Source organism: Ranitomeya imitator, chromosome 3, assembly GCF_032444005.1.
Source record: "Ranitomeya imitator isolate aRanImi1 chromosome 3, aRanImi1.pri, whole genome shotgun sequence".
Lineage (NCBI taxonomy): Eukaryota > Metazoa > Chordata > Amphibia > Anura > Dendrobatidae > Ranitomeya > Ranitomeya imitator.
The window spans coordinates 444973701-444994522 of NC_091284.1; the positions used below are offsets into that span (position 1 = coordinate 444973701).

Genomic DNA, 20822 nt, shown 5'->3' on the forward strand with positions numbered 1-20822 from the left:
GAACGAATTAAGCCCTCTTCAGATTCTGAACTGGGGTCAGGAGACTGGCGTTTATTATCATGCTTTTTTACGTACTCTGATCCCAGAGACTGTATTTCTTGCCGTATTATGGCTCTAATACTTGTGGCCGTAACAGCCGCCTCATCCTGTAAGGTTTGACTTATACAGGACTGACACAGCCTTTTAGGATATGTGTCGGGTAAGGGCTGCGTGCATAGAGCACACTCTTTATGTTTAATTTTATTGGTCTTCTTAGCCTAGGGGAGATTAGAGAAGGAAGGGATCAGCTTATAGGTAGAGGATGTAACACTCACCCAGTGAAGCCATCATTTCCATTATCATACCGGTCTTGGAGGAGGAGACGCTGTGCGGGGTCTGAGTAGAGCTGTATCCGTACTCCTTGACTTACTTCTGTGAGTGTCAGATCCATCCATGGAACGACCACTCTTTTTCGCTGAAGATTTAGAACTTTTAGCGCTGCTTTTATCAGCGCTGTCGCGTTCCACTACCAGTGGAAGCTCACTCTCTGCCGGGAACGACATATTGAGCACCAGCTCTGCGTCCCGGCCTCACATTTGAATCGCGCGGCTCCCAGCAGCGCGCCGCCCACCGCGAACCGGAAGTGCTCCAACCACTTCCGGTTCAATTGAAGCAGCGCAGACTTACTTGCGCGTCAGGGTCGGCGCCGCTCCTAGAACATCCGGAACCGGCCCCCATGCACACGCTCCCTCCGAAGGCCGGACTTCCATGCCCGGAACCTGCCAGCCAGTACCCAGACGAGGGGGGAGGCTGCATGCAGTGGCTCCCCCGCCGCTGCTTCTGATGCCACAGCCCCTGCTGTCACCGAGAGAACCACACAGGCGGGTGCATAGGCTCAGGTAGGAAAGAAAGCGGAGGTGCTCCAACCACCTCCGTCTGTAGGTAAACCAGGGATTTCCGATAGGAACAGGAAACCAACTGAGGAGGAGAGGGGGACCGCCCTTTTATCTCTGTAGGTTTCCTGTTCCTATGGGCGGGTCCCTCTCTCAAAGTGGGTGCTGTCGTGGCGAAGGGTAAAAAAGCAGCTAAGTAAAGAAAAACGAGTGGCCATCATTACTTTAAGAAATGGTCAGTCAGTCCGAAAAATTGGGAAAATTTTGAAAGTGTCCCCAAGTGCAGTGGCAAAAACCATCAAGCACTAGAAAGAAACTGGCTCACATGAGGATCGCCCCAGGAAAGGATGACCAAGAGTCACCTCTGCTTCTGAGGAGAAGTTTATCTGAGTCACCAGCCTCAGAAATCGTAGGTTAACAGCAGCTCAGATTAGAGACCAGGTCAATGCCACACAGTTCTAGCAGCAGACACATCTCTACAACAACTGTTAAGAGGAGACTTTGTGCAGCAGGCCTTCATGGTAAAATAGCTGCTAGGAAACCACTGCTAAGGACAGGCAACAAGCAGAAAAGACTTGTTTGGGCTAAAAAACACAAGGAATGGACATTAGATCAGTGGAAATCTGTGCTTTGGTCTAATGAGTCCAAATTTGAGATCTTTGGACTCTATATGCCTGGTTCCCACCGTGAAGCATGGAGGAGGTGGTGTGATGGTGTGGGGGTGCTTTGCTGGTGACACTGTTGGGGATTTATTCAAAATTGAAGGCATACTGAACCAGCATGGCTACCACAGCATCTTGCAGCAGCATGCTATTACATCCAGTTTGCGGTTAGTTGGGCCATCATTTATTTTTCAACAGGACAATGACCGCAAACACACCTCCAGGCTATGTAAGGGCTATTTGACCAAGAAGGAGAGTGATGGGGTGCTACGCCAGATGACCTGGCCTCCACAGTCACCAGACCTGAACCCAATTAAGATGGTTTTGGGTGAGCTGGACCGCAGTGTGAAGGCAAAAGGGCCAACAAGTGCTAAGCATCTCTAGGAACTCCTTCAAGATTGTTGGAAGACCATTCCCGGTGACTACCTCTTGAAGTTCATCAAGAGAATGCCAGGAGTGTATAAAGCAGTCATCAAAGCAAAAGGTGGCTACTTTGAAGAACCTAGAATATAAGACATAATTTCAGTTGTTTCACACTTTTTTGTCAAGAATATAAGTGTAAGTATATAATTCCACATGTGTTAATTTATGTTTTGATGCCTTCAGTGTGAATGTACAATTTTCACAGCCATGAAAATACAGAAAAATCTTTAAACGGGAAGGTGTCTCCCAACTTTTGGTTTGTACTGTGTATATATATCTATATATCTCAACTACTCCAAGAGTAACATAATAGTAATATAGCTAGCAAGGCCGAAAAAAGACATTTGCCCATCCAGTTCAGCCTATATTCCATCAGAATAAATCCCCAGATCTACGTCCTTCTACAGAACCTAATAACAGTAAGATACAATATTGTTCTGCTCCAGGAAGACATCCAGGCCTCTCTTGAACCACTCGGCGGAGTTCGCCATCACCACCTCCTCAGTCAAGCAATTCCAGATTCTCACTGCCCTAACAATAAAGAATCCTCTTCTATGTTGGTGGAAAAAAAAAACCTTCTCTCCTCCAGAGAGAAAGAGATAGTCATAGGAACATTTTCCATTTAAGTTTTCAATTGCTTTATTACAAAAAACGAACTGCATAAACCAGGGCAAAATTAGGTAAACAAACATGGCCTTTCTGTCGTAACGGGAAAAACAAAAAAGCTTGCAGTACAGTCTGTATGGGATCTGCCCCATCAGGTGAACAAAAACAAGGTTCAGTTCTCTTGAACAAGAGCACAACTCTGCAGATTTCATCTCCAGAAACATCAAACATGGACCTTCTGGACCGCACCCTGGGGTGAACAGCCTCCCATCCACTCTTCAGCTGTTCATAAAAAAGCACTTAAGCTGGAGCAATTTTCCAGGTTCATATAACTGAGGCTAACATACATAGATTTATTTATCCACTCTATCATCTATATCTAATGACAAAAAATAAAGATTGTAATTATAAAACAATCTTCACATAGGAAATGTTCTGCACCCCGTTCTCTTGCACTTACCTGCTATATTTCACATCTTTGCAGGAAGTAATAACAATTATCCCAGAAACAGCAGCAAGAACTCCGTGAACAGAAGATACAATTCTGCAAGACAAAAGAAATATGTCTTATACCTCAAGTTCTCAATCAGGAACGCACTACTCCCCTGCCTTTTGCCTTTCTGCTTGTTGGGGTACGGAGTGGTGCTCTCCTGAATGACATTTTGTACCGTAGTATCCTGCTGCCACTGCCTTTAACTCTGCATTTTCTGTTGTTCGCAGCAGATGTACCATTGTCTCTGCCACAAAGAAGCACAGAAGCACTGAAACTTGCCTATCCAGCAACTGAACCAGCTCTGAGCAGCGCTTACAAGGTCTATTAGAGAAAGCTTGTAAGCGCTGTGCTACTTGTTTATGACACTGGCCACCGCTGGTAGACTGCAGAGGTAGCTGGTAACCTAGGCATGACAAGTGAGTTATAAAATGACAGAACACTCTATTCTCCGGTAACAGACAGGAGTTTTAATGAGATGGAAATAGCAAAGTTACTTGTTGAAGAACTTGAAACAAACTATTTAACTCTTTAGCCATCATTACCACTGCGAGCCAGAGGGTCAAACTGATTTCATACCAAGGTTTTTTATTGTGGCATGCTCCTTCAAACGCTGTACTATGGTGGCGGTGCTTCTAATAAAGATGTACTCTTTTTTTATACCATATGAACCCATCACACAAAGGCACTATTGTACTGCACCATTAAGTCTGATTTCTGAATGTGGCTTATTAGTCACAACCCTAGCTAAAACTATTACTCTTTTTCTAAAGAAACATATCTGTAATGCTTGGAGCCAAACTGTGCACGGAAAGTAAAAATGGAGGGTTTCTGAAAATACCAGATTCTCCTACCCACTTACAAGAGTCCAGAAAGCTGAGAAATGGGAAATTGTTTGGTGGGGTCTTGTACATGCAGAGCAGCTGTAGCCATGTCTCTGCCACCATCATGTTCAACCAAGAAGGAGGAACTCCAGTCAAATTGATCGTAGGACACGGTGCCATAGAGACGTGAGAACATCATATTGGCAAAATCTGTGAACTGAAACCAGCACCAAAATCCAGAATTCGAACCCTTTGGTACGCTCATAGATTTCTGTAACTTAAACTCTGACACATTAGTCCCAGAAAAATCAGTGCTAGTCTTCTTAGAGTTTTGTCCGTGAACTGCAATGGGTACTTAAAGGAAAAAAGTGCTGTCTGTAACCTCAGATTTACTATGTATACTGTCTATACACACACGTCTCCATCAGCAGCCTCCATTGAGTAGCACTTCTTTTTTCCGGTCACATATCCCTCCATCTGCACTCATTTCAAAGCCTGGAGCTCTGTACGGTCCCAGCAGCAGAATGCACTTAGGAGGTGGTGGCGGGTCACAAACCATGACTGAGCTGCTGACACAGGGAATTAGTGAGCTGCTGATTATGCCATTTACAGCTCATTTGTAAAATACCAAGAAAAAAGGGTCTGCAGCTAACAGGACAGACACTATAGGAGACCTTCAGAAATCATGTGGTGTCCCTGCCAGGGTTTACAGAACATTTGGCAGCATGAGGCTGTTCTACACAATCCTAGGTGGGCGATTTTCATGTTATGGCAAAGGTAATATATGTGATCACCAGAGGCGCACATACTATTGGTGAAACCTGTGCTACCACCCAGTGGCCCACATCCACCTACAAACAGCATATGTCAGCTTGCGGAGTGCCAGTGTGGTATCCATCAAAACAGCAGCATTGCCATTTTTCATTTGCTGTACCGGACCCCACAAAATGCAATAAAAAGTGATCAAAACATCTTGTATAGCCCCAAAACAAAAGGGGAGAAGCCAGCGCTGCTTGTGGTCAAAACGCAATATGAAAAGTGCACATGCACATATTAATTTCTAACTGTATATCAAAATGAGACATTTAGCGAACAATTGATCAATTCTTTGAGCCACCCTGCCACTTCACGGCATTCTCTTGGGGCAGTCCTACTCTACGATTTTTATATTCGCTGTGCCATTACGGCCTCAAAACGCACAAATATAAACTAAAGCTACACAAGTTAATTGATGGAAAAAGAAAATGTTACCATTTCACCCTACTTGGAATTTGATTAATCTCAGTACATTTTAACTGGTCCCCCAAACAGAAATCATGCAATATATTACAGGCACTCGAAAAGCTAGTGGCCTTAACATGTGCAGGCACATATACTGATGGACATGTACACATATTTATTAAATATTTATATTTGTAAGATGGGAATAACATTTTAAAGAAGTCTAATTGCATTGCTTTTCAGAGCACTTAAAGGGTACTTATAGTCCTGAATGACTATATTGATAACCTATCCTCAGGAAAGGTCATTATTATGAGATCCAAATTAATTCACTTCAACTTTCTGATGTCAATGCGAGCACTGTGGAAAATTTCCCACGGCGCTCCCGCTGACGTCAGACAGATGAAGTCAGTTCATTGGCTGTGAACTCCCAGGACTTGTCTGATGGCACTGCAAGCAGGAGAACTTTCTCACGGTCGCATTGCCCTCAGACAGGGAATAGGAGTTCACAGGGAGACACTGAGCACACAATGCTCAGTGTCTCTTATTGATGGCAGGCTGTATGGTCGCATCATGCAATCATGCAGCCTGCCATCTACATGTAGCAGAGCTAGACCCATCGTGGGACAAATGGATTAGCAGCACCTCTGTGGAAATGTGAGGATTATAGATTTTTTTATCTTTAACTCTTTTGCAAACCACTCGGAAAAAATGGTGCAACAGTCAAAGGTATAAAAATACAAAATCTTTATTAAATATACATGAAATAATACAAGGAATCAAAGCAGTGGTGAGTTTAAAAACTGCAAACACAGCGTATAAACCGCATGGAGTCAGACAGAGTAACCCACACGAACGGCCGAGTACAGTGCATTAGGGACCACAGACCATACAATAATCACTGCATGCTCCATTATAGTAATAGTACAAGTAACAAAGCAGGAGCATGTAGGTAAAGATAATAGAATAGTGTGTAATTGGAGACATGAAGAGTAGTCACCTAAATACATATCATACCGGCAGATGATGCGGGGAACGTGTCCACTCCAGACCCACCCCGACGCGCGTTTCGGAGTTGTCCTTCTTCAGGGAGCGTGTCATGACAGTGCCGCACATGTAATATATAGCCGCCATAATTGTAAGCAGACCAATGAACCGCCGCCCCACAACCACACGGCACACAGGTCGGCACCGGAAAGCACAGGCCCATGCAATCCGGCGCCAGACCGCGATCCGGAAGAGAGGGCAATGCAGCAAAAATGCAGCACTTTGCCAGAACATCAAAGGTAACGATACACAGTGCAGAGATAACATAACGATGGACAAAGGGCGATCATGCGTACAAAATACACAGTATACCAGCAATAAAAGGTGGATTATATATTAGTATTCGCCAGTACACATATTTATTATAATATAAAGATCAAACATGTGTATAGATGGAAGTGTAGTCACGGCCATTTTCAAAGAAAATACCGCATAATTACGTTCGTATACTAGTGCGCCGATAGTACCATAACAGCGTGTACATGATGTATAAGTAACATGAAAGGCGACAGCAAAAAAACAGCATATAATACACCAAATGTCACCAATATTAAAAATAAAACATATTGCATATATCAATATATATATATATATATATATATATATATATATATATATATATATATACACACTAGCTATTGAACCCGTTCTACGCCCGGGTGGCGAGCATTTATATTGGTATATTGTCTCCATCATGGTATGTGCTGCTCCATCCTGCGTCCCCATCCTGTCATGCGCTGCTCCATCCTGCGTCCCCATCCTGTCATGTGCTGCTCCATCCTGCGTTCCCTTTCCTGTCATGCGCTGCTCCCATCCTGCGTCCCCATCCTGTCATGCGCTGCTCCCATCCTGCGTCCCCATCCTGTGATACGCTGCTCCCATCCTGTGATGCGCTGCTCCCATCCTGCGTCCCCATCCTGTCATGTGCTGCTCCATCCTGCGTCCCAATCCTGTCATGCGCTGCTCCATCATGCGTCCCCATCCTGTCATGCGCTGCTCCATCCTGCGTCCCCATCCTTATGTGCTGCTGCATCCTGCGTCCCCATCCTTATGTGCTGCTGCATCCTGCGTCCCCATCCTTATGTGCTGCTGCATCCTGCGTCCCCATCCTTATGTGCTGCTCCCATCCTGCGTCCCCATCCTTATGTGCTGCTCCATCCTGCGTCCCCATCCTTATGTGCTGCTGCATCCTGCGTCCCCATCCTTATGTGCTGCTCCATCCTGCGTCCCCATACTGCCTCTGACCCGCTCGGCGCCGAGTGCTGGGGGGCCTGAGCAGGCGGGGACACCGGCACACTGTGGGGGTCAGGTGCCGGTATCGCCGCCAGCTCAGGCCCCCCAGCACGTACTATACTCACCTGTCCGGCGTTCCATCGCTGCGCGCCGCCATCTTCCCGGTCTCCTGGCTGTGACTGTTCAGTCAGAGGGCGGCGCCAGCGCGCATTAAGCGCGTCATCGCGCCCTCTGAACTGAAGGCCACAGACCGAAGACCGGGAAGATGGCGCCGCTCAGCGATGGAACGGGGACAGGTGAATATAGGCCGATACTCACCCTCCTGGCGGTCCCTGCTTCTGCGGTGGAGATCGCGGTGTGTGTTCAGTGTGAACGCACACCGCGATCTCCCGGGAGCGTCGCTCTGTGAGGCCCAGACTGCGCCGGCGCTTGCGCAGTCTATAGAGGCTTCGGACAGAGTGACGCTCCCAGCGTTATATTATAGATATACATATATACACACACATTCGTTAAACACCAATACATCAAACAATGTGCCATAGTTATACCGATATAATAAGTTATAACTCTGACATCATGTACAGTAACAAACATAGAACAGAAACGGATGTGAATACAAATCAACACAGAGGGCATACCCTCAACATACATACATATATATATATATATATATATATATATATGCATAGGACATCAAGATAGATAATTCAAGGCCAAGTTCATATCCAAACATATAGGGATACATACCGTATATGCTAGCCACCTTAGGGAGAGACCCAAGTTGGGCTAACATATAGGGAGACATGGACCAATCCTGTGTCAATCCAATAGCGTGGTGGAAATGTGTAGACTGCAAACATATGTCATGACAGGCGGTATTAGGAATACTACAAAATAAAAAGAGGTGAATAAAATTAGAAAAACACAAAAAATAAAAATAAAAAACAAATATACAGTGGTTTACAGATTAGGCAAACCCAAAACAAGCAGCCAATTTAAAGAAAGGGAGCAAATGAAAGGCATTAATTGAGGCCGTAAGGATGGACCGTGTTCAACTGCAAGATTCAACTCGTCTCCAACCTACCAAGACGCCTGGACAGATTACCACCTCGGATGTTAATCTTAATAGCATCTATACCCCGCACACGCAGGAGAGCACTATTACTGTTGTGGAATAACTTAAAATGACGGGGGATTGTTTTCAGGGTGGCTGGTTCCGTGTGGCTAGCCGCCGCCTCAATGCCCAAAACATGTTCCCTGATATGGACCTTAAATTGCCTGGAGGTGAGTCCAATATATATAAGGCAACATGGTCACGTGGCATAATAAACCACGTATCTAGTTGTACATGTGATGTGTTGCCTGATTTTATAGGTCTTGGTATTGTCAAAATTGGAGAACGTATCAGTACGAACCATGTTAGGGCAGGCGACGCAGCCTCCTCTTTTGCAGAGGATAAGGGCATCGGTGGAATGGGCGAGGTCATAAGTATGGTTCAATTAAGATTTATTAAAGGAGTCTGTGTCATTCTTTCAATTAAAGGACTTTATTCTGGGTGTCTGTGTTTTAATACAATGTGACGATTAGGTTAGTAATGTGGGCATCTTATAGATGCCTCTCCATTACTAACCTCGTGGCTTGATGTCACCTGACAATACAAAGATACAGGGCAAGTGGGAAGAGCGAGACTAATTGCCACAATTTGCATATCTTAGAGATGCACCTTTCCGGGGGCAGCTGAGAGCTGATGTTTTTAGCCGGGGGGTTGAAGGCCAGTATAAATGGCACCTTCCTAGGCAATTAATACCAGCCCACAGCTGCTTGCATAGTCTTTGCTGGTTATTAATTATAGGGGGACCCTACGTAATTCATTTTAGGGTCCCCCATTTTAATGGCCAGTAAAGGTTATGCATACAAATGTGAGCTGATATTAATAGCCTGGGAAGCTCCATGGGTATTACCCCCTTCCCAGGCTATAAACATTGGCACCCAGCTGCTTTCCCTCTGCTGGTTACGAAAACTAAGAGACAGCCAACGCAATTTCTTTTTAAGAAAAATTATCTTTTATTAATTAAATACATGTACAGTGAGCTGCACACACACTGTACTAATTGTATTTGTCACAGACATCTGTATATCTACCTATTCTATTTGTATTTACTGTATGTAATCCATCTATTCTATCCTGTCGGCTCTTGCTGTGATTTTTCAATACACGGCTGCTGAATTGCTGACTTTTCATCTATCTATCTATGTAATATATAAACATACCGTATATATTTGTGTATAAGCCGAGATTTTCAGCACACTTTTTTTGTGCTGAAAATGCCCCCCTCGGCTTATACACAAGTCATTGTCCCGGTTTATGGCAAAGGAGGTTGAGCGGCGGAGCAGCGGGTCACAGGAGGCGGCTAAAACCTGTGCCCGCTGCTAAAGATAAATGAATATTCACTCAACTGTCAATGAATATTAATTTCTCTTATAGCCCACCCACAGTTATAGCCGCAGCCGCCTTCCAGCAGCTGCAGGGCTCTCACGGGTACCCGCTCATTAAGCTAATGAATATTCACCTGTCTCCACTCCCATAGGCATGAAGAGATGTGAATATTCATTACCTTAATGAGCTGGGACATGTGATCACTCGCCCGCAGGAGCTGCTGGCACCGGAACGAGATGCTGCGAGGGTATGCAGGATAGGTAAGTAGGATTTTTTTTTGTGGTTTTGTTTTTTTTATGCTTTTCTCATAGGGGCCATACATACAAGGATCGGAATAGGGAGCCATGCATACAAGGATGGGGATAAGGAGATATGCATACAAGGATGGGGATAAGAAGCCATAAAGGCAAGGATGGGGATGAGGAAACATGCATACAAGAATGGGGATAAGGAGCCATGCATAAAAGGATGGGAATAAAGAGCCATGCAGACAAGGATGGGGGATAAGGAGCCATGCAGACAAGGATGGGAATAAAGAGCCATGCATACAAGGATGGGGATAAGGAGCCATGCAGACAAGGATGGGAATAAGGAGCCATGCAGACAAAGATGGGAATAAGGAGCCATGCAGACAAGGATGGGGATAAGGAGCCATGCAGACAAGGATGAGGATAAGGAGCCATGCATACAAGGATGGGGATAAGGAACCATGCAGACAAGGATGGGAATAAGGAGCCATGCAGACAAGGATGGGGATAAGGAGCCATGCAGACAAGGATGAGAATAAGGAGCCCCGCAGACAAGGATGGGAATATGGAGCCCCGCAGACAAGGAAGGGGATAAGGAGCCATGTAAACCAGAATAGAGATTTGGGGACAATGCATACCTGGCTTATGCTCAAATGAATAAGTTTTCCCAGTTTTTCGAGGCAAAATTAGGTGCCTCGGCATATACTCGGGTCGGCTTATACACGAGTGAATACGGTGATATATATATATATATATATATATATATATATATATATATATATATTACACCGTATATACTCGAGTATAAGCCGAGATTTTCAGCCCAAAATTTTGGGCTGAAAGTGCCCCTCGGCTTATACTCGAGTCGCGGTGGGCGGCAGGGTCGGCGGGTGAGGGGGAGAGGGCGCTGAGGCATACTGACCTAGTCCCGGCGCTCCTGACGCTCCCTCTGCCCATCCCACGGTCTTCGGTGCTGCAGCTCTTCCCCTGTTCAGCGGTCACGTGGGACCGCTCATTAGAAAAATGAATATGCGGCTCCACCTCCCACAGGGGTGGAGCCGCATATTCATTTCTCTAATCAGCGGTGCCGGTGACCGCTGATAGAGGAAGAGGCTGTGGCACCGAAGACCGTGTGACAGGCAGAGGGAGTGGGACACCGGGAGCAGGTAAGTATGTAATATTCACCTGTCCGCGTTCCACCCGCCGGGCGCCGCTCTGTCTTCGCGTCCTCTTGCTCTGACTGTTCAGGTCAGAGGGCGCGATGACGCATATAGTGTGCGCGGCGCCCTCTGCCTGATCAGTCAGTGCGGAGAGACGCCGGGACGAGACGCCGGGAGCTGCAAGCAGCGAGGTGAGTATGGCATTTTTTTTTTATTGCAGCAGCAATGGCACAGCTTTATATGGCACAGCTATGGGGCAATAATGAACGGTGCAGAGCACTATATGGCAGCTATGGGGCAATAATGAACGGTGCAGAGCATTATATGGCACAGCTATGGGGCAATAATGAATGGTGCAGAGCACTATATGGCAGCTATGGGGCAATAATGAACGGTGCAGAGCATTATATGGCACAGCTATGGGGCAATAATGAACGGTGCAGAGCACTATATGGCAGCTATGGGGCAATAATGAACGGTGCAGAGCACTATATGGCACAGCTATGGGGCAACAATGAATGGTACAGAGCACTAAATGGCACAGCTATGGGACAATAATGAACGGTGCAGAGCACTATATGGCACAGCTATGGGGCAATAATGAACGGTGCAGAGCACTATATGGCACAGCTATGGGGCAATAATGAACGGTGCAGAGCACTATATGGCACAGCTATGGGGCAATAATGAACGGTGCAGAGCACTATATGACAGCTATGGGGCAATAATGAACGGTGCAGAGCACTATATGGCACAGCTATGGGGCAATAATGAACAGCGCAGAACACTATATGGCACAGCTATGGGGCAAAAATGAACAGTGCAGAGCACTATATGGCACATCTTTGGGGCAATAATGAACGGTGCAGAGCACTATATGGCACAGCTATGGGGCAATAATGAACAGTGCAGAGCACTATATGGCACAGCTATGGGGCAATAATGAACGGTGCAGAGCACTATATGGCACAGCTATGGGGCAGTAATGAACGGTGCAGAGCACTATATGGCACAGCTATGGGGCAATAATGAACAGTGCAGAGCACTATATGGCACAGCTATGGGGCAATAATGAACGGTGCAGAGCACTATATGGCACATCTATGGGGCAATAATGAACGGTGCAGAGCACTATATGGCACAGCTATGGGGCAGTAATGAATGGTGCAGAGCACTATATGGCACAGCTTTCTATGGTACATCTATGGGGAAATAATGAACGGTGCAGAGCACTATATGGCACATCTATGGGGCAATAATGAACGGTGCAGAGCACTATATGGCACAGCTATGGGGCAATAATGAACGGTGCAGAGCACTATATGGCACAGCTATGGGGCAGTAATGAACGGTGCAGAGCACTATATGGCACAGCTTTCTATGGTACATCTATGGGGAAATAATGAACGGTGCAGAGCACTATATGGCACATCTATGGGGCAATAATGAACGGTGCAGAGCACTATATGGCACAGCTATGGGGCAATAATGAACAGTGCAGAGCACTATATGGCACATCTATGGGGCAATAATGAACGGTGCAGAGCACTATATGGCACAGCTATGGGGCAGTAATGAACGGTGCAGAGCACTATATGGCACAGCTTTCTATGGTACATCTATGGGGAAATAATGAACGGTGCAGAGCACTATATGGCACAGCTATGGGGCCATAATGAACAGTATGGAGCTTCTATTTTTATTTTTGAAATTCACCGGTAGCTGCTGCATTTTCCACCCTAGGCTTATACTCGAGTCAATAAGTTTTCCCAGTTTTTTGTGGCAAAATTAGGGGGGGGTCGGCTTATACTCGGGTCGGCTTATACTCGAGTATATACGGTGTGTATATATATATATATATATATATATATATATATGTCACTGACATCTATATATCTATGTATCCTATGTGTATATATCTATTCTATTTATTCTATTATTCTATTCTAACCTGTCACAATATGGTTTTACTGTACGCGGCACATGAATTGACGGCTTTTCAAAGGACACTGGTGTGTAAAAATCAGACAGCACTAGTATTGTCCGTGTGCTGTGCTATTTTTTTCTTGCACCCACAGGCTTGAATTGGCGAGTATTGGTGATAGCTGCAGCATGCTGTGATTTTACACGCCTGCAGAATACGGCTGAGAAAATAAACGCTGATGTGAGCTGCCCCATAGATTAACACAGGGCCGAGTGCTATGTGATGTTTTCTCACATAGCACTCGGCAGTATTCTACGGTAGTGCGACGCCAGCCTAACTCTGAAGGAGCTGCAGAGTTCCCAAGCAGAGACTGGAGTATTTGTCGATATGACCACAATAAGCCATACCCTTCATGAAAGAGTGGGCAGAAAAAAGCTTTTCGGCAGCAGGTAAGTATGAGATTAGGGTCGGGGACCTTAGATTAGAAGCGCCACTCCAGTGCTGCAATAAAATAACAAAAAAAAACAGTTGGAGTGGTGCTTTAACTACAGCATTTTCATTATTTTGAACAATCCCTTTAACTACTGCTGTATTCTATTCTTCTTACAAGGTTATACTGATAACGTGATTATATTCTATGGTATTTGAATATATGAATGAACAATAAAGTACCGTATGTAAAATCAAGAATGTTTTACACATTGTGCAAACTCTTACAAGTCTGTATTGTCCTCCATAGTTTGACCTTACAATGACTACCCCTATCTGTGTTATTATCATGGCATAGTAACAGCCCCGGCCTGAGCGACCCGATAACAGTCCAAGAGCAAACAAGATACCAGCACTTGAAATAAAAGTACATCATCTACCACATTACAAATCATATCTGTGACGCACACATAGTATGCAGGGGCATCCACTATAGGGGCTAGATAGGGGATCCAGTAAAGCTGCAGCGTTCTGTAGTCTCCACAGCCACATATCCTGTACAGAGTAACATTTTAAACCATAAAGAGAAGTTAGATCTGATAATAAGAACATGAAGCAGCTGTAGTCACAAGGGTTGTGAATATTTTTGCATTGCAAATTAATTGGGTTCATTGATTAAAAACCAAAGAACTCATAGCCTGCTTTTATATTGCTTCCTTTTTTGCGTATTTTCAATTAAAATGTAATAACGGGCGATCAAAAGAACGTATCTGCAACAAAATGGTATCATTAAAAACGCCAGCTCGGCACGCAAAAAATAAGCCCTCAATCGACCCCAGATCATGAAAAATGGAGACGCTACGGGTATCGGAAAATAGCGCAATTTTTTTTTATTTTTTTTTAAGCAAAGTTTTGAATTTTTTTCCACCACTTGGATAAAAGAGAACCTAGAAATGTTTGGTGTCTATGAACTCGTAATGACCTGTAGAATCATAATGGCAGGTCAGTTTTAGCATTTAGTAAACATAGTAAAAAAGCCAAACAAAAAAAAACCCAAGTGTGGGATTGCACTTTTTTTGCAATTTCACCGCACTTGGAATTTTTTTCCCGTTTTCTAGTACACAACATGCTAAAACCAATGATGTCGTTCAAAAGTACAACTTGTTTCGCAAAAAATAAGCCCTCACATGGTCATATTGACAGAAAAATTTAAAAAAAGTTATGGCTCTGGGAAGGAGGGGAGCGAAAAACTAACACGGAAAAACGGAAAATCTCAAGGTCATGAAGGGGTTAATATTTGCCAAATGCCAGGATAATGTTCTTCTCATGAACATGCAGCAGGAATGTCATGTGACCTGTGACCATTGCATCCAATCAATAGCTCTCATATTCTATTCAAACAGAAAGAGAAAATTTTCTTCCGGGTTATATGGAACTAGATGGAGGCCCGATGCTATCGGGACGGCAGTAATGTCACGATGGGGGCAGGCTTTGCAGCGTTGAGAATCTCTCCCCCATGTGCTCACCCACCTATCCACTCTCTCTTTCCCCATGTGCTGTGCTCTCTTTGACCTGTCTACCCCATGTGCTATCTGTACAGAACATACCACAGCTCCTGGGCAGGGGAGAAAGCAAAAGACAATACTGACAGGATACATTTTGTGTTGTAAAATACTGTCAGTGAAAACAGTCAGTGAAATATTTTGCCTGATAAAAGAAATCCTCTGTGATCCCCTGCTGTAATGTCAGTATGGTCTTTTGCTTCCTCTCCTGCCCAGGCGATGTGCTATGCTCCATACACGGTCAGACACAGACAATTTTTAAAATGAACTTTCGTTTGTGGGAAAACTCCTTTAATGTGACTGGCTTCGTCTGCCTGTAGACACGCCGCGTATCTGCCGCCGGGATCAGCCGAATGATTCACTGCACCTGTGCGTAATTCGCGCAAGCGCAGTAAATCAGGCCGCCGCCATCTTTGTGCAGACAGATAGCGGTGGGCACATTAAAACTGCGCATGTGCTCCTCCTGTACAAAGATGGCGGCAGTCAGTGAATCATTTGGCTGATCCCGGCGGCGTGTTCGCAACGGTGTTCCGCTGGTGGTACCGCGCAATAGGCTGCGTACGGTCCGTGTGTGGTGCATACGGCATATACAATGTGTGTGTGTGTTGCGTTCAGCACATACAGTGTGTGTGTGTGTGTGTGTGTGTGTGTGTGTGTGTGTGTGTGTGTGTGTGTGTGTGTGTGTGTGTGAACTTCCACCGCTTGGAATTCTGGAATCTAGACACATTACAAGGTAAGTATATATTAAGATGTGGGAGCTGCAGCTGAAAATGGCTGCTGGTTGATCGCAGCAGTAATGTGAGGCTCCCCACCAGATTTGATGACACTGTTTGTGTGCACTCAGTTCCTGCAGTGTCAGTGTACACACGCTCTCACCCCTCTCTCCTGGCAGTATCAACCATTCAATGTGGTGCGATCCTGTGTGCAGGCAATACGTTGCTTGTGCTACAATGAGCAGCCTAAATGTGCTAGACATAATCATCACTGTCCCCATTGGGGACTTACAATCTAAATTCCCTATCAATATTGGAGTGTGGGAGGTAACCCAAGCAAACATGGGGAGAACATACAAACTCCTTGCAGATGATGATTTTGGTGGGATTTGAACCCAGGACCCCAGGAAAGCAATGCAGCTGCCTTTATCTTTCCATCTATATACATACATGCAAGTAGTTTGAATGTTCTTCCCATGTTTTTGTAGGTTTTCTCTGGTTTCTTCCCACGCTCCGAAGACATACTGATAGGGAATCTAGATTATGCATTCTCTGTATTCTAGAATACAAATGAGTATATTGGGAAAGTAATAGGGAATGTGGCTTTCTAAGGCCGAGTTCACATTTGCGTTCGGAGGCTTGTGGAGGGCTGCGTACTTCCTCCGTTGAGCTCCACCTACTTGCGTGCATGCGTCTTTAACATTGGGTACACAGGACATGCGGATGTATGCGGATGTATGCGGAAGTAGGCGGAGATTAAAGGATGAAGTACGCAGCCCTTCGCAAAGCCTCTGAACGCAAATTTGAACTTATCCTAATATATTAGCAAATTTACATCCAAATTAGAAGGACATTTGTGAGTTCCCTTCTGTTGGTGCCCTTCATATACTGTAGTGACAAGTCATACAGTAATATAGCATGTTGCACAGATAACAGTGCCATACAATGGTCAAATAAAACCCTATACCATTACATAAATACTAGTACTATACAGTGCCTCACCGACACACACTGATAAAATAATATTGTGTACTGAGCCTAAGTAACAATGCCACAAAATAAATACCACCATACAAGGCTCAAATAATACCAACATGTAGTCACCAAATAACACCTCTACATGTAAAGTAACCTAGGAGCAGAGCTACAAATGCCTAAAGAATTTCTATAAGAATTAATATTAAGATCATTAGTGATTCCAAGCCTCTGTGCCATCGGTGGCTCCTCCTTTAATAGTAGCATAGCAAATTGTTCTTTGTGAACATAGAGGTATTAGGTTCCTAAGGACGACATAATAACCTTCTGAAATGTATGCTTCACAACAGTCAGACTGGAGATGTTCACGGACTTCAAAAAGAGAGTGTTGTAGGCATGCTCCGTTACCTACGCAGAGGTCATTATGCAGGGAGGGAGGAAGTGACTTGTCACCATCATTTAATCTGTGTTATCTATATCTACTGTAATAAAATTAATTAAAGATGTGATTCATTTTTTAATTTTGTCCCTGGATTCTTGTCTGGAGGAGTTTTTATATTGGATCAATGGAGGTACCTAGGGTGGGAACTCCACGATGTAATACGGATGACCTATCCTGAGGATGAATTTATGAATAACCCCTGTAGGCACTATATGTCTTGTTGTCTGAATATATATTACTTGAAAAAAAGTCACTTTAGATCATAGGATATTCAATATTTGCCATTTACACTCCAAGTCAGATTGAAAAAAGAACCAAAATATAAAAATGAGGCCTCTGGATCCTTTACTGCATGACACCATTGACCTGTAACAGTATACAGGCCGCACTGATCTGCAGCCAACAAGTATATATATTTATTATAGACCAGCAGGAACTTAGCGGAGTGAGGGAAACCATCACTGATTTCCATCTCTGCACACGCTGGGCTCAGAAACCTACAGGGGGTCTGCCTCAATGATTGACAGTAGCTTCTGTGTGAGAATGACTACCTAAGCACCCTCTACTCAATTGTCATAAACAGTAATATTTTTCATGAGAAAAATATCTAATAAAAAAAGCTCATAATGGGTTAAGATAACTAAATTGATGTTGAACATTTTCTGCATCTATTAGGAAAATTTGGTTACTCGTGGTTTATTTTCATTCCGTTTTTATCTCATTTTTGACGCTGGTTTTTTTTTTTATACTTCCTGGTATTTGGCTTTGACAAAATTTTATTCCTATAGTCATGCAAGGATTACACGCGTTTTTAGTGTATTTCCACAACACATACATGCTTTTTACTTTTGGTTTTCCACATGCAATGCAATTCTATGGGGAAAATTAGCAAATAATACTCAGCGTAACCGCAAGAAAAATTGACATGTTGGGGATTTTAAACACGCACTGTAGGTCAGTTTATGGAGAGGAATAAAAAAATTTAAAAAAAAGCACAGTGGACATCAAGACATCAGATTTCTAGAAATCACATCCACTTTGCTGGAGCTGTAAGATGCTCTGTTCAGTGTATTCAGTGTATTTTGAGCATTTCCTATTAAAATCAACGGGGAGTCTATTTACAAAGTATTGATAACTGTTTTGATGTGATCTTTGCATAATAGAAAAGAAAAATGTCTGAATGTACCCGTACTGAAACACAACATTAGAGTTTACAGGACACTGCCTAGTCACTCAGACAGTCTAAGTATACACACAATTCCTTGCTTTCTAGTTCTACTTCATCTCATTCCATATTCGATTCCAGATATCTCCAGCTATGAGGGCTGACTATAAAGGAATGCCAACTATGCATTTCCACCAAAAAGTGGTAATACAAGGTGGTCATTCACCCATGTGGCACATGTCAGCAGCTGTCCTCCTCTCTAGCTCATAAAGAAGGGTGCTCAGCAGGGCCCCTATATCCTAGTAAGATATGAGGTCCAGTACTGATTGCAATGTCTGGACTGGCCATGGGTCTCCCACCTATGAGGCTGTTGAATTTGGGTCAGTAGCCCAATAGACCCATAGCCGGTCTGGACATCACTGAATTGGGATAGTAAGTGTCAGATGTGTGAAAGCAGCCTATCCTACACGACTGACGGTCATTTTACATTCCATTTACCGTACTTTCCAAGCAGACGATTTTACCCAATACAGGCTATTTTCCTATTGGTTGCAGACTATCTACTATATAATTGTCTAAGGGTCACTTCCGTCTGTCCTTCTGTCTGTCTGTCACGGTTATTCATTCGCTGATTGGTCTCGGCAGCTGCCTGTCATGGCTGCCGCGACCAATCAGTGACGGCCACAGTCCGGAAGAAAATGGCCGCTCCTTCCTCCCCGCAGTCAGTGCCCGGCGTCCGCATACTCCCCTCCGGTCAGCGCTCACACAGGGTTAATGGCAGCGTTGACCACGGTGTAACACACTCGGATAACGCTGCTATTAACCCTGTGTGACCAACTTTTTACTATTCATGCTGCCTATGCAGCATGAATAGTAAAAATATCTAATGTTAAAAATAATTTAAAAAAATAAAAAATAGTTACATACTCACCCTCCGGTGGCCCCCCGGATCAGGAACTAACCTTTCCCGCTCTGCGCGACGCCCCGGTGACCGCTGCATGCATTGCGGTCTCGCGAGATGATGACGTAGCGGTCTCGCGAGACCGCAATGCAATCTTCAGAGCGGAGCGCGCGACAAGCATCGGGAACCGGCCGCTTTGATCTGGAGGCTCCAGGAGGTGAGTATGTAACTATTTTTTATTTTAATTCTTTTTTTTTTTTTAACAGGGATATGGTGCATACGTGACTGGCCAATATACCTTACTACGTGACTGGGCAGTATACTACGTGGCTCTGTGCTGTATACTACATGACTGGGCAATATACTACGTGGCTCTGGGCGATATACTATGTGACTGTGCTGTATACTACGTGGCTCTGTGCTGTATACTACGTGGCTCTGTGCTGTATACTACGTGGCTCTGTGCTGTATACTACGTGGTTCTGTGCTGTATACTACGTGACTGGGCAATATACTACATGACAGGGCAATATACTACGTGGCTATGGGCGATATACTATGTGACTGTGCTGTATACTACGTGGCTGTGCTGTATACTACGTGGCTCTGTGCTGTATACTACGTGGCTCTGTGCTGTATACTACGTGGCTCTGTGCTGTATACTACGTGGCTCTGTGCTGTATACTACGTGACTGGGCAATATACTACATGACAGGGCAATATACTACGTGGCTATGGGCGATATACTATGTGACTGTGCTGTATACTACGTGGCTCTGTGCTGTATACTACGTGGCTCTGTGCTGTATACTACGTGGCTCTGTGCTGTATACTACGTGGCTCTGTGCTGTATACTACGTGACTGGGCAATATACTACATGACAGGGCAATATACTACGTGGCTATGGGCGATATACTATGTGACTGTGCTGTATACTACGTGGCTCTGTGCTGTATACTACGTGGCTCTGTGCTGTATACTACGTGGCTCTGTGCTGTATACTACGTGGCTCTGTGCTGTATACTACGTGGCTCTGTGCTGTATACTACGTGGCTGGGCAATATACTATGTGACTGGGCAAGCTGGGCAATATACTACGTGAACTACGTGGCTGGGCAATATAATACGTGGCTGGGCAATATACTACGTGGCTGGGCAATATACTACGTGGCTGGGCAATATACTGCGTGGCAGGGCAATATACTGCGTGGCTGGGCAATATACTGCGTGGCTGGGCAATATACTATGTGGCTGGGCAATATACTATGTGGCTGGGCAATATACTATGTGGACATGCATATTCTAGAATACCCGATGCGTTAGAATCGGGCCACCGTCTAGTTCTAAATAACTATAATTAAATTCTGGCAACAGGGCCAATAAGTTTTTACAATAACGGAACACACAGACTAAATCAGATATTCCAATATTAACAATATTCCTGTAAACGGCTTTTTGTGTATTTACCATCTATTCTATAAAGCAGA

The 20822-nt window shown here is 44.5% G+C and overlaps 1 protein-coding gene across 2 annotated transcripts in view; it reads right to left on the minus strand.

Annotated features, from left to right (window-relative positions):
- TLCD3A (TLC domain containing 3A) overlaps positions 1–20822 on the minus strand; it is an 88570-nt gene that overhangs the window by 48007 nt on the left and 19741 nt on the right. For both annotated transcript variants that reach the window (XM_069757371.1, XM_069757370.1), the window contains exon 2: positions 3024–3107. In XM_069757371.1, the coding sequence (XP_069613472.1) occupies positions 3024–3107 (84 nt within the window). The remainder of the gene's footprint in view (positions 1–3023; positions 3108–20822) is intronic.